A 14,712-nucleotide genomic window follows, 5' to 3' on the forward strand; every position below is an offset into this window, starting at 1 on the left:
GTGAGCTACTCATTTCTAGGTTCCCAATGTCCTCGCGATGGTGAGTGCACCACTGGCTGCATACACGAGTTCAAATCTCAGCAAAAAGTTGTTATGCTTCCCCGCACGAGAATAGAACATGTCCCGTAGCCGGAGCCCAAACCATAAGGCCTTAGACCACATGTCCATGGTGCAGGACCCACTCCATTTTATTATATCATCAATATGCCAGTTTTGCTTCTAAATATTCAACAACTACATCAGAATACTAAATACCTGTTATGAAATCACAAAAAACAGTCTCCCAACAACACTGGTCGAATTTTGCATAACTGCATTGATAATTAAGGCCTCGCTTTAGACTAAAGGATTTCATTTAACATTCTTGCAAGTATAAATGCTACGTATGTGCTTCCAAAACTTTTATAGCCGATAGTACTTTACACGGAAGCTTTCATGTAACATTTTGCAATTACAATGCATAATATATACAGCACGAAAGGCACATCGAATTACACCATCTATTGTGAGTTCACTGTGTTTACAATGATAAAACTAAAATATTCTTCCATTCGTGTACAGTAAACGCTATAAAGTATGTATTTAAACAGCACCATTGATTTGTACCTAATACCTTTTAATAGGAAATGTTATCCTCTAAGATGAATAGTTATCAACTTTTAAAAATGTGAAGTGATACATCGTTTACATCTCAGCCGGCTGCCATTGCATCTGTCCTCACGACCTAGAGGTCGCTTCTGATTGGTTGTACAGAAGTACAGCCAATTCTCTCCTTCAGAAATGCCATAAGATTTTTCACTTTACACGGTAGCATTTTGATCATGGCATAGATGCTAAGGAAAATGCATTTGTCTAAAGTGGGCCCAAGACATGAAAGTATTGCATGTCATTTTTATTGACACTTTAGAAGACCTAAATGCCCACAAAGTATATCAGTAAATACTTTCCGATACTGATACATCAGCATTGGCTCACCAACAAAATATAAACAAACGAAGTGAAAATAAACTAGCATAATTTAACAATATTAATTCTAGATTTTTGGTAAAATAAAATGTTTGGACAAATCCCAAATCAAAACTGACATTTTCAAATACGGACTGTGCTTACACTTTTATGTAAAAACATGCAGATCACTGAAGATATGTTTCGCAATTTATTTCATAATGAATGAATACAAAAAACTTTCAACACAATAAAACAGATCAGGCATAAACATTCACAGTTCCATTTTATCCTCCTTAAAAATTTCTCCTTGCCTTCGATACACGCAGGCCCAAAAAATTAATTTCATAATGCTACAATTTACATTTCCTTTACAGGGATGTTCGACAATTTAATACACTAACATACCAGTGGGTTTTTCTCTACTGGTCATAAACAAAATTCTATTTAGTTGTTGCTCCTGTAAAATATGTGATTTAATTTATTGCTACAGCCACAAATGTGTTCAGTTCAGTGCAGCTAATCACACAGATTTGCCCAATATTTTAATCCAAACACAGTGCTCCTAAATTACAAATTGCTTCAGTTCAATAGCATGAAACGTACAAGGGAAAAAATGCTGTCTTTACTCGTAACGAAACAAACAAATAAGCCTGAAATTACAGATTTGATACTTAAAGCAATAAAATAAACGTTACCAGATCTGATCGTACGAACCCTGATCTGTTATATGCTAAACTGGATTGTTGCTTAACATAAAAGTCAGGACAAGCTGCTCAACACTTGTACCTTGACCTTGTTTGACCCAGCCAAGGTGAAAACACTTTGGTATTATCAGTAAACCGAGTCTGGTGGAACAAATTCACAAAGTATTTGATCTCTTTTTTTTCTTTCTTTTCTTTTTAATTATTATTATTCTCCATTCGAATCTTTCCACTTGAAAGTAAGTGTTCTCCTCACGCACGCACACACCCAAACACACAGGCACACACACGTAACATGCACAGTGTCTCAACCTCTCTTTACATGGTCACAAGGGCACCGATATTATTTTCAGCGAGAGACCTTGTTTCATGTCACTCCAAGTCTGGAAGATCTTCATCATCTGAATCTGACTCTTCTTCAAGGCCATCAAAACTTGGTTTTTCATCCCCAGAACCTCCTAAGCCACCCATCTGGCGCATCATCTGAAAAATAATAATAATTATTATTAAACCTCCATCAGAAAATCACTGCATTCAGGTTGTCTACAATGTTGTAAAATAAAAATTCCCCAACTTTTCCAGACTACAGTCCTTAGGGCAATTCATATATATATACAGGATTTCTATAAATTAGTTGTACAAAAGTAAAAGTATGTGTACAGAAATGGTTCATGCATCAATGAATACAGCATATCTTCAAATTTATTGTCCCACGTCATTTGCTTCCAGTAGTTCGTTTCAGATGCTGCTACTGGAGGTGTGAGCGTTTGCTTATCTTCTCTAGTATTGCACCAGTCATCATGGACTGTCAGAGGACTGTCGACCCTTGGGGTTAGATGAAGGGGTTCCAAAACTTTTTTGTCTCACAGCGCCCTTAGTGTTGCAAATTATGTGAAATTTCTAATTTTACGTAAGCCACTTATTATAGTCTACTTTCACATGAAATTATTTCAAAACATGACCTTTTCCTAGAGTATTAAATATACAACTTCTACTGTAACTATTGGCAATGCTCAGTATATCAAAATGAAGAATATTTAAAAATTTCTTGCTTGTCCTCTTTCTTTCTTCAAAAAGCTACATTTAGTACACTACAAAAATGTTGATTTCTCCAGATTAAGTAAATTTTCCTGACTTTCCAGACTGATTAGGAAGATGTTGAAGACACTACGTGTTCCAAATTTTCTCTATCTTAGTGCTATCAGTGCTCCTGGACAATATCTACCCTCCCTAATACAGATGGGTCACAAGAAACCTGAGAAATAGTACAATAACAAGTGGCAACCCTGCAGAAAAAAAGTGCAGAGCAGTCATCTGTTATGCTCACCCAGAACACAAATGTCTGCCATTAGCTGAGTCATTGGGCAGTGCAGGTGTGTATTCAGGCTGAGGCAGCATCATCATCAACAGGTTTGTTTGCCAATAGGAAGCCAGGCGACAGTACAAACACTAGTCTCTCATGCAACATTCGGTCCATTGCCATGCAAGGACACTGCACATTAGTCACAGTTCACTGTGTCAGATTGCAAAATGTGATTTACAGCTGGACCCATAAAAATTGCTACAGCCTCGATATGTTACGCTGATGGAGATTATTTGCCTCATGTTATCTTCAAAGTATAATAATTCACGCATAATTCCATGTGAGTAATGTTAGTACAGATTAGGCTATAAGCCTATGATTGAAAAACCCTAATATTCATTTATCAAGTAGGAAAAAAAGACAAGCATCATATTTTTTTAATGAAATTTGAAAACCCTCAGGGTAATGCCGGGACATGAGGTTCAAAACACTACCAGCATATTTCCCGATATGTGCTCCATTTTTATGGCAAGAAATGAGCACTTGTTGCTGATACTTTTGCAGAAATATTTTTAAAAAAATATAATCTATACAAAATTTGCATAAAATAGTCTTACTTACGTGAGAGAGTATAGAATTTCGAAACCTGAGGAAGAGGGCAGTCGAACCCCGAAACGTAGTTTCAAAATTCTATACTCACTCACATAAATAAGACTTTCTTATACAAGTTTTGTATAGATTATATTATACAGTGAGTAACTCACACAATATGTAAATATGTTTAAAAAAATAAAAGCCATGCTTGTTTTTGATGGGAAACTTAAAATTCCCTAAAGGTTTTCTTCAGTACAGACTATCTAATGAGCTAATGGTGAAAAAAATATTGTATCAGATAAGAGATAAAGACTACAGTAATATTCACATATATATTTTGTAGAACAAAATTTGAATTTCATCTGGCCCGAATGTGGCATGAGAGACTAGTGTTTGTACAGCTGGCAGCCGACGAGAAGAGCGCTGGCAGAAGAGGTGTGACGTCTGTCAGGCGACTCTACTCTTTCGCGTGGGGGAGGTGCTCTTTCGCCAGAACTCTTCTCGTCAGCTTGACAATGACCCGCCAAGAAGAAAACAAGACTTCCATCTCCCCGACCACCCCCAACCACCCCTAAATTCTGCAAATGAACCTGACCCTCCCTTTACCTCTGTGCCCCGCCTCCCTTCATTCGGCGATCTTCTCGTCGGCTGCCGGCTGTACTGTCGCCTGGGCTTCCTATTGGCAAACAAACCTGTTGATGACGATGCTGCACCTGCACTGCCGAATGACTCAGTTAGCTAATGGCAGACATTTGTGTTCTGAGTGAGCATAACAGATGACTGCACCGCACTTTTCTTTCTGCAGGGTTGCCACTTGTTATTGTACTATTTCTCTGGTTTCTTGTGGCCCATCTGTATTAGGGAGGGTAAATAGTGTCCAGGTGGCCCATCTGATTTAGGGAGGGTAAATAGTGTCCAGGAGCACTGATAGCACTAAGATTACAAAATTTGAATTTCATCTGGCCCCCACATAGGCAACGACTGTGAAAGTGTTCAAAATGGTACCTAGATATTGCCTCTCATGTGTTTCTTTATTGTGGCAAAAAAACACACTTGCTGCTAAGTTTCAGAGAAAAATATTTTTCATGTAAAAGCTGTGATTTCTTCAGCAGAAAAACCCCCTTTCCCAAAAATATAGCAACAAACAAATTAAACCCTTCTTGCGTGTACGTACGGTCCTTACAAGCTCGTAACATTTTTTGACTTACGTTTCAGGAGAAAACATGTTTCCTTCCTCAGATATTTATTTCTAGGTTATAACCTTTAAAGAAACTTAAGCTATGAGAAAAATAAATTAAACATTAACAATTATTAATAGGATGCCTCAAGGCTTGTGTAGAACTCAAAACATGTAACTAAATATCATCCGAGTCGCAATATGCTCTAAACTTTTTTAAAAAAAAGTGTGGCATACAAGTCACATCCCAGCATTTAAGGAATAAAGAAATAAAACTACACTTAACAACAACTTACATCTTCAAGGTCCTGTGAATTGCCAAACTCATCATCACTATCATCTTCGTCTTTCCATTTGTTAAAATCAACCTTAAGCCAATGGTATTTTTTCTTGTCTTTCAGTAGATGAGGCCAGTATGGACCTTCCTCCTTTTTCTTCAGAATAAATTCTATGTTTCGGTCCCTAATAAAATATCTGGATTTCTGCAAAATCAAGCATAGAAAAACACAGAATAGAGATTGAAAATTATCTTGAGTTGTAAGAAGTGAGCATTATTCTTAAAGTATATTCTACAAACCATTAATTATTAAAATTATCTGTTTATACTAACTCCATGCACATTTAAACAATAAAAGCAGCCATGGGACAAATTTCAGCCCTTGCATCAATGTAAATTTTATTTTAATCAATATATTCTATGTGATCATAAGTATCCGGAAGCACTGCAAAACGTGTGTTCATCATAAAGGGCGACACAGTACTGCCATGGTCAGCAATCTCAGTAGTATGCAGACAGCGTGAGACAGCAGTACAGGAAGTCTGAGAAACTTTCAACATGGTCAGGTGGTTGGGTCCCACTTGTGTACAAAGTTTGTGCGCAAGATTTCCATCCTAAACATCCCTAGGTTCATGGTTTCCGATGTTATAGTGGTGGAAATGTGAAGGGACGTGTACAACCCAAAAGGATGCAGGCCGACCTCCAGAGACCGTCAAGTGTTGAAGAGGGTCATACAATGGGGTCATACAATGTAATCGTCAATCACTGCCATCACACACAAATTTTGAACTGCATCAGGATCTACTCTATGGCGTGAGGTGCTCATAAGCCAAACCTCACACAGGCAAATGTCAAACGCTGCCTTGTGTGGTGCAAGGACCATAGTGGAAAACCGTTGTGTGGAGTGATGAATCATGGTACACAATGTGTTGATCCAATGGTAGCATGCGAGTGTGAACAACGACTACCAGCCTGTATAATGACTAAATTCCAGGGTGGCGGTGATATGATCCATATTTAGAATATGTCACTGATATATTTTGTTTGTGTGCATGTGAAAGAGCATAATTTTCGTGTTATATGTAAATTGCACCTTGTTTGTAATGTATATCTTTTCATATTTATTGTGTTTTATGCTCTATTATGAGTAATGCAATGTATCTTTATATTTGTGAGAGTGCACTGTGCGAATTTGTATTCCTAAACTTGTGTGAATTTGTGTTTCTTAATTGGTATGGATGTCACTTTTGTTGGTAGCATCTTTTTGTAAAAAGTAAGTGATTCATCTGTATTTTGATCTGTGATCTTGAAAGGGTATAAAAGCGAGTAAGAAATAACACATTCGCCACATATCGTCAAAGATTTTTAACTTAAAAGAACTGCTCTGTGTTGTGCATACATCTTGCTATAATAGTTCGGGGTGCAATCTAGGCCTATGCAACCATAGGTACGCCGATTGCCATGCATTGATGCTATGTACAATACTACAATCATTCTTCATTGGATAATTTAGTCAGGCCAAATACTAAATTTGGAATAAAGGACTACGAGCAGATATTGGCTTAGTTATATTTACATACCTATTGGTATGGTAGTTTGGGATGCAAGCTAGGCCTATGCGACCATAGGTACGCAGATAGCCACGCATTGAGGTTGTGTGTTATAGTTGAGTCAAGACACCAATAAAGCGAAGTATATTTACATTATAATCGTACGAAATAAAGAATAAATCCTTTCATTTCGTCTACGGTAGTAATGTGGTTTTATTCCTCTGTGCTGTGAAGCATTGTCTTTGCCTAACACTATCCCTGTACCTGAGAGGAGTCTGTGTACTTCACAGTCTCTCATTGCTCATTGCTCATTTATTATTAATAAATCTAATATGACATAATACCAAATCTAATAATAATACGTTTAATAACTTGAACGTATCGGCGGGGTTAGTGTGGTCATGTTTACCCTGGAGGGGGCCAGGCCCTCTTGTTGCTTTACATGGCAATGCACAAGCTTACGTTGACATTTCAACCGCTTTCATGCTGCCTACCGCCAAGGACCAGTTCGGGATGACCATTGTGTCTTTCAACACGACTGAACACCCACCCATACTGCAGGGCTTGTGGGAGTGTGGTTTAACGACGCTAACATCCCACTAATGGACTGGCCTGCGCAGAGTCCTGATTTGAATCTCTTTGATGTTTTGGAATGCCGACCACATCAATACATCATCTCATTTAGCAGGAATGGGCTGCCATTCCCAAGGAAACCTTCCGCCACCTGATTGAAAGTATGCTTGCGAGAGTGAAGGCTGTCATCAAGGCTAAGAGTTGGTCAACAACGTATTGACTGCCAATGTTCCAGATACAGGGCAGCCCAAACTTGTACTTCATTTTCAGGTGGGTGTCTGGATACTTCCGATCACATAGAGTACATATGTTAAATCAATGCATCTTGTGGCATTACATGCTGGCATAATGATGGTCAATAGAAAGCATAAAAATACCTTGGTGCAATACTGCACTGTGAATTGCTATCTATTACATGGAAAAAAATTGTTATTAGAAATTATAAGTATTGTCACTACTAATAGATAACTCAACACCACCCTATGCTTCACCTCTTAAACAATCTGATTATCATTCTTGCACTGAAATAAAATTGCATAATTAGTGGAAAACTAAACAGTCTGGTGTAACAGCACCATGAATCAGGCCAGCCAATCAGCTTTCCATTGGTTGATTTATCGGCAGCACATCCAAATATCAGTGGCACAGTTTTCTGACTATTCAGACAAACCGACTACTAGTGCTTATAAGTAGCTCTCAATTAAACTCACGATACTGCATAACACCAAATTTTTGGAGCTGGCCAGGTAATAGAACAGAATAAATATTTGCAAAACACCATTACTTAAAGCGTCTGTCAAAAGTTTTATGTATATATGAAACTTTCCTCCAAGATGTAATTCATCAACTCCCTTTACCATTAGGCAGTTGGGGGGGGGGCTCTCCTAATTGGTGGATTTGGCAATTTATTAGCACCATTAACCTTTAGACTCCAGAGCTGGTTTACGAAAATACCCCCTTTTTTCCCCAGGCTTCTCTGCAGGAATTTTAAATTCGAACACTCCTTGGAAGAAAATTGTTATAACTCTGGCACTATGGGAGCAATCTACTACTTTGGATAACTAAAACATCAGCGCATGCAAACTTTAGTATTCTTTTCAAAGAATGGACATTTCTCAAGAGAATGAAACATGTTTCATGTTCTTGGGTGGCATACAAGTTGAATAATAAGCCAAAATGTATTTTTTTTTTCTGAAAAATAAGTAATTTGCATTTTTGGAGGAAATTGTTATAACTCTGGCACTATGGGAGCAATCTACTTCGGATAAGTTTTGTTTTGCAGGTAAAACATCAGAGCATGCAACCATGTACAATTCAGAATGCCGAACCAAGGAAGGGGGGGTTTGGGGGGCACAACCCCAAATTTCAATGGAAAAAACAAAAATCTGGAGTTTGGCCCCTCTTCTCCTGCTATTTTGGGGAGAAGGTACAAACCTTAGTATTCTCTTCAAAGACTGGACGTTTCCAAAGAGAATGAAACATGTTTCAGGTTCCTGGGTGCCATACAAGTTTAATAATGAGCCAAAATGTGAAACCCTTTTCGGAAATGTGGCATGGATACATTGCGGAGAGGGGGGAGGTTGGTCATGAATGTGAATTTCCCAGGCTGGCTCCAGACCTGTCAGAGTTTCCACCCAAACACAAGAGTATGAAGGTCTAAAAAGCATTCATTTTGTAATCAGCACCATGCTACCATATGGTATCATCGGGACAGTAAAGGTTAAAATTCATGCAGACACTTTTCAAACTAGAGATGTCAAAAAAAATCACGGCAAGAGAATATTGTCGTAGAGAGAAGAAATTGATTTTTTCCCTTCGGAATATCACTGCTTAGCAGATGTGAAATGTATACATTTTACCTCCCATTAACAAAAGTTTAAAAAGAAAACCAAAATTTTACACGGAAATTCATATTTGGCATCCTGTTGTAGCCACCGCAATAGATCAATGTGAACGAAAAATGGTATACTCATAACAATGCAGAGTTGTGTTGCAAATATGTAGGTACTTCTCGGGGGAAAATAATAATGCCGCATGAAGGAAATTTGCAGGGAGGCTTTAGAAAACACCACTCTTTGAGGACATTTCAGCCCCTGAAACTAATAATGGAAAATCTTCATTCTCAGATTAATGTTGAAAATTTCACAACTCCCGCTGGATGATTAATTGTCTCATGTTGTGAACAAGTGCTTTATTCCATATAAAAACAAAACATTATCAGCAAGAGAAAAAAAAAGGAAAAATCATACCTCTGGATCTATGTCCTTATAAAATTCTATTATGACTTCATGTTTCTTTTTCTCTGTTCCTCCTACTCCTTGAAAGAAAACTTTATCAGCTTCAAGTTTAATGTCAGGTTCCTTACAGTCCTCTAAGCAAACAGTCATGAACAAGACACTGGTTCGTTGAGCCCACATAACGGGCGGTGGAAGCAACCTGCGAGTAAGAAAGAAGACAGGAATAATTAAAATCAGACTGAACTTTGGGTCATATGAATACGTACTTAGCACAATCTCCATTTCATTGGAATAAAAAGGAAATTGTTTTCAACCAAGTACATGTTGTATGCAAGAAGAGCAATGTTAAAAAATGCCTGCTTTCAACTATGGATATGCGGAACAGGAAATCTTTTCAATCCTGACATTCAGGATGGCAGGAAATCTTTTCAATCCTGACATTCAGGATGGTAAATGTTTAAAATTTCCAGACACTGTAGAAAACTAATTCTACATGCCATTTTCCATTTCAGAGATTTTTTCTGCATTCATCAAATAAAAACTAACAATTTCCAATCTGTTGCCTTTGAAATACAGTAGACTTCGACGTTGCCTGGTTCCTCCCAGCGTAGAGATTACTGAAGATCAGGCACACACAGGAAATGTACTACGTAGAAATTTTCAGCGAAAAATGCATTAACATCTCTACGCTAGGAGGAACCAGGCAATGTAGAAGTCTACTGTATTTCAAAGGCAACAGATCCCGTTGCGGTAGCACTGGCAGAGACGATTCCACACAGGTAAAACAGCGAGAAATCAGGCGAGGCCAGACCGGCTCAGTGGTAGAGAAATCATATGGTATGCCAGAGACAGAGGTTCGAGTCCTGGTCGAGCCTGCATTTTTCGCTGAAAATTTCTACGTAGTACACCTTCTATGTGTGCCTAATCTTCAATAATAATTAATACCAACTCTTAACAATTTGTGGGATCATTTGTTGGGTGTTTGACTAGTCTTAAAACAGTTGCTTTGTGAGGTACAGCAGAAGCAGGGGATTTTTCTTGGAACACCTCTTGCAGTAAAATACTATTCAGCAATGCACACGCGCTGTTCCAAAGAATAAGCCATGCTGAATCAATTAAAAGAACAGGCATAGTAGCGTTGAAAGTGAGCGAAGAGAATTCAGTGTAACCAGAGGCAGACTAGGATTCTCTCGAGTCCAATTTCAGCACAAAATCTTGGTTTATGATTTTTCACGTAAATGTATAGCCAATAGTTAGGCACATGTGGCATGCGTCTGTTGACAATATTTCGACCTGCTAGCATTGCCACATGTCCCAAAAATGGCACTTTTTCACTCAACCCATGAAATAGTCAATAAAAAAATCCATCAAATGTTGCACATGAGCAATATTGGTCGAAAATGATAGATTGACATGTCATCAGACATCTAATTATGACCCTTTGATAATTTCTTACGTATTTCTCATTCAAAAGTGCATTTCTGGAAAAATTTCACGCTTCCTTCCGCCAGTTATTAATTTATCTACATTTTCTGTATGGAGAAAACTGATAATTTTAAGCATTGAAATATGTCTCAATGAATGAGACTTTGTAATGCAGAAAACCCGGTGTAAATATCTCTTACGGTTTTCATGTTATACATTTTCAAAGTTTGGGTTGTGCAACTTTTGAAACACACTGTATAAGAGGCTGAGCATCACTGTATTCAAAACATTGCTAAATCATTCGAGAAAATAGGAAATGGGGTGTTGGGGGACAAAGAGTAAGAAATTATTACTGATTCTCTGGAATGTTCACAACATTGATTTAAAAAAAAAAATCATTTGCTAACTTACGCTGTACTGCAATTTGAACTTAGAATCATCAAAATTTCGTACATATTACAGAAAAAGATCACAGTCGCCAGGCTGAAATTTTTAGTCGCCATGGCGACCGGGGTTTTTTGAGCCCTGGTTATACATTTTAAAAATTATCAAGTTTTTAAATTCCAGGCATGACTTGTCTATGACGGTAAAATTGCTTCCGAATCACAGCTCTCCATTTACAAATTGGTGAAAATCAACACGAAACTGCCTTTCATTGTTTAAACAACTTTCGTACATAACAGAGAAGAGAAAAATAAGATTTATTTTTTGAGCCAATCAACAGAACCACTTACATTGCAAAATAAAGTGGTAATGGATCTGAATGTATAATGTTGTAATGGGGAATGATGAAGTATCGCAGAACAGTGAAAATCATTGTTACAGTAAATTTCAACCTTTGGAAAAACAGTTACCAATGTTTGGAGTTCCGAAAAAGTCCTATTTATCAGCAAAAAAGAAAATGTATGATTTACCTTGTGCTAAAGAAAAATTATTGTAATGCTAAGAGCCATAAACCTGACCTGCCTAACCTACAAATGCATTTAGGTTCATGCACGATAATGCGAGTAGGAACCTATTTATCACACACCACTGCAATTCGGTTTGCTTATCTTTTAAAAACTAAACAATAGCTCAGCACACGATAAATGGGCAGATTCAGAAAACCCCTTCACACCCCACACAACCTACATTTGCAGCAGTATTTTGTAACTAAGAAGACACTAAACAAATGACTGGTGGCAAGAAAAAGAGTCCTACAGGAGTACATAGAAGGTAAAAACCATTCTAAAGGAAACCCGCAGCAAGTAGTCGCTAACTCAAAGTATGTGTTAATACACACGACATTGAACTTGAATCAATAAATCTAACATTCCACTTCTATTTTGGTTTTGTAAGTTTTCAGTCCTTCAGGTTTGATATATTTTATAAAACATTTTAATATAAAAAAATGATTGGCCTTTGTCAATAATACTTTGTACTTATGAAACAGTAGGCAACTTCCTTTTCTGGATTTGTTTTTGCATTGTCATGTTGGGTGCTATATGAGCTTGTGGGAAGCCTTTGGGCTGTGCTTCAGTAACAGGGGTACTTTCGATCAGGTAAAAACATCTCCATGATAGCTATAAACAAAAGAATACGTTCATAAACAGCAAAACTCTTCCTAATTGCATAACTGCCTTCGTGACAAGTCACAGCAGTGTGGGGGTGTTTTCCTCTTTCATGTGGAAAACATTCTTCAATGAATACTAGATGAAGAAACACTGGAGATACCAAGACAATCCTAAGCTACTTCTCATCAACTGGTGAAAGTAGTCACACCCTACAAAATGATATTAATTATGAGATGCATACGGCCCAAGTTCCTTTCGTTTTATTGCAATTTCATCATGCTACGAATGCAATTTTTACATTGTTTGATTTAGATTTACTTACTTCTGTTAACACATACTGCGGACTTTTAGTGATAACTTACTGGGTGTTTTGTTGACAAAGGTTTTCTTTCCACTTTCATATACTCATATCGTTGACAGCCATTTGTTTACTATCGTCTTTCGGACGAACTTCTGCTTCTCTGTGGGTCACATCCGTGAGGTACGAAGGGGTTTTTGGCATCGGTTCACTGATTCTAGTTGTTTATGTGCAGTGTTTGAATGTATACTTTCGTCTGGCAGAGAAAATGTTCGGAGATACATGGAACCGCTACAGGCTTCCCAATTTTTTTACAAACAACTCTACAGCTTTTCAGTGGTGTGTAGACAATGGTTTCCTGCACAAATGTAGTTCTTGTCCATACCACAAAACACCGATGAAGTTATACAGTCCCATATCGAATCGAGGATTCGGAAAATTTGTATGCCAAAGGAAACCTCCAGGTGGGGCTCCAGATATTTTTCCAGGGTCAAGGGAACATGGCTTGAAAATGTGATTTAACAACTGTGTTTAGTCTGATGTATAGTGTCATGAACGATGAGTGTAACGAAACTGCTTTCAGGAAACCCGAAGACTTTAAAGGGAATCTATAGAAAAAGGTGGGTAGCCAGAGCGTAGCGGAGGCAGGGCCACGGTAGATCAATCATCCCAGGGGCGGAGCCCAGAATTGGTGGGCAATTTTTATGAATTTTGGGGTGGCTGCTGGGAAATTTTCAAAGCTTCTAGTCGGGATTTTAAAAATTTCCCTAATTACTAGGGGTGTGCGGGATCCCGAAAAGTCGGGGCCGGGATCTCAAAAAAAAAATTTCCAGTCCCGATCCAGACTTTGGGAAATGAATTCCCGACATTTCGGGATCACAAGCAGTCGGGAAATACCAAATTGTAATTTTTAAAAGTCGTTAAAACTAAAAGTTTTCTGCATTGTAATAGTCTGGAACTTAACGAAAATTGTTAGTTTCTGTACGAGAAATGCGAAAACAATCACTTAAGTGAAAATGAGGTGTACAAATTCTGTCCCGCACATCCCTACTTATTACTACTAGATGTCGCTACTGCTTCTCTCGATCATGAAACCCCTTCGGACCTACTGCGAACATCCGCGGGGAGAGGAACAGCTAGCGGTTGTAGTCTGTGTCAGGCATGAAGTTTGCGAAATGGCGAGTTTTTGGCAAGGTACTTTTAACATCTTCTTTTTCACATAATTTGTGCTTCTTTCAGGAGATAACTGTGCTAATTAGCTTTCGTAACGTTTAAATTACCTCAGCAGTACTTCACAATGCTTCCTTTCACTTCCATGAAGGGATAATGCCTTGCATATCGGTAAGATATGTTGTGTAAGGAATTTTTTAAAGTATTTTTTTCAAAACTAACAAGTACTTTTTCGAAATCTAAACACTGCTAAATACTTTATGAAAGGTTCAAATTTCGTGTGACAATGATTGCCAAGGTCCTACGATAGTTAGTGTTTCTGCTAAGAGATTTTGAAAAAGACCATACCGTAACACAATCGGAACAGTTACCATGCATACTTCAAGGAATGCTTCTTCTACTCAGTTCGATTTTTTATCACGCAATAAATATCAAGTTTAATAATATTCAGTGATTCAAAGAAAAAAACTTGTTTTCTTCCCATTCAGCTGTGTATCGTAAGTTGCGTTAACACAGATTATGATTATGTATCCATGGTCACAACCATCATTTTCATTTAGGAGCAGGCCCTGTCTGAAAGACTTCCACTCCCTGTTAACTATGAATTGCTATGTTGCCACGTACACATTTAAAGAATATGGTAGGGTAACAGTTTCATAGATCGGAGACATTTAAATAGGATATTTTGTGTATCGGATGGTTCGTACTTACCAATTGTGTATTGCGGAACATAGTTCAAGGTGCCATTATGCTTTTTACATTAAAACAAACACTTTTTCTACTAAAATAACGCATTTTTCTAAGTGCTACTGAAGGCACGTAACGGTGCGATATCGCTTATTTTGCGAATGATATCGCTTCTTTTGTTTTCGAATATCATTGTTTCCAACCTTCTTCACCGAAAAA

At 37.8% G+C, this 14,712-nt stretch overlaps 1 protein-coding gene across 3 annotated transcripts in view; it reads right to left on the bottom strand.

Annotated features, from left to right (window-relative positions):
• Nucleotides 1-1,137: 1,137 nt before the first annotated feature.
• The window catches only part of p23 (cytosolic prostaglandin E synthase), a 90,872-nt gene continuing 77,297 nt past the window's right edge, over nt 1,138-14,712 (bottom strand). For all 3 annotated transcript variants that reach the window (XM_083132388.1, XM_083132387.1, XM_083132386.1), the window contains exons 2-4: nt 9,373-9,559; nt 5,020-5,205; nt 1,138-2,132 (exon numbers count right to left, since the gene is read on the bottom strand). In XM_083132388.1, coding sequence (XP_082988514.1) covers nt 2,022-2,132; nt 5,020-5,205; nt 9,373-9,559 — 484 coding nt within the window. In that variant the 3' untranslated portion in view covers nt 1,138-2,021. The remainder of the gene's footprint in view (nt 2,133-5,019; nt 5,206-9,372; nt 9,560-14,712) is intronic.

The sequence above is a fragment of the Lepisma saccharinum genome, chromosome 12, assembly GCF_977018435.1.
Source record: "Lepisma saccharinum chromosome 12, izLepSacc3.1, whole genome shotgun sequence".
In the NCBI taxonomy this organism is placed as follows: Eukaryota; Metazoa; Arthropoda; class Insecta; order Zygentoma; family Lepismatidae; genus Lepisma; species Lepisma saccharinum.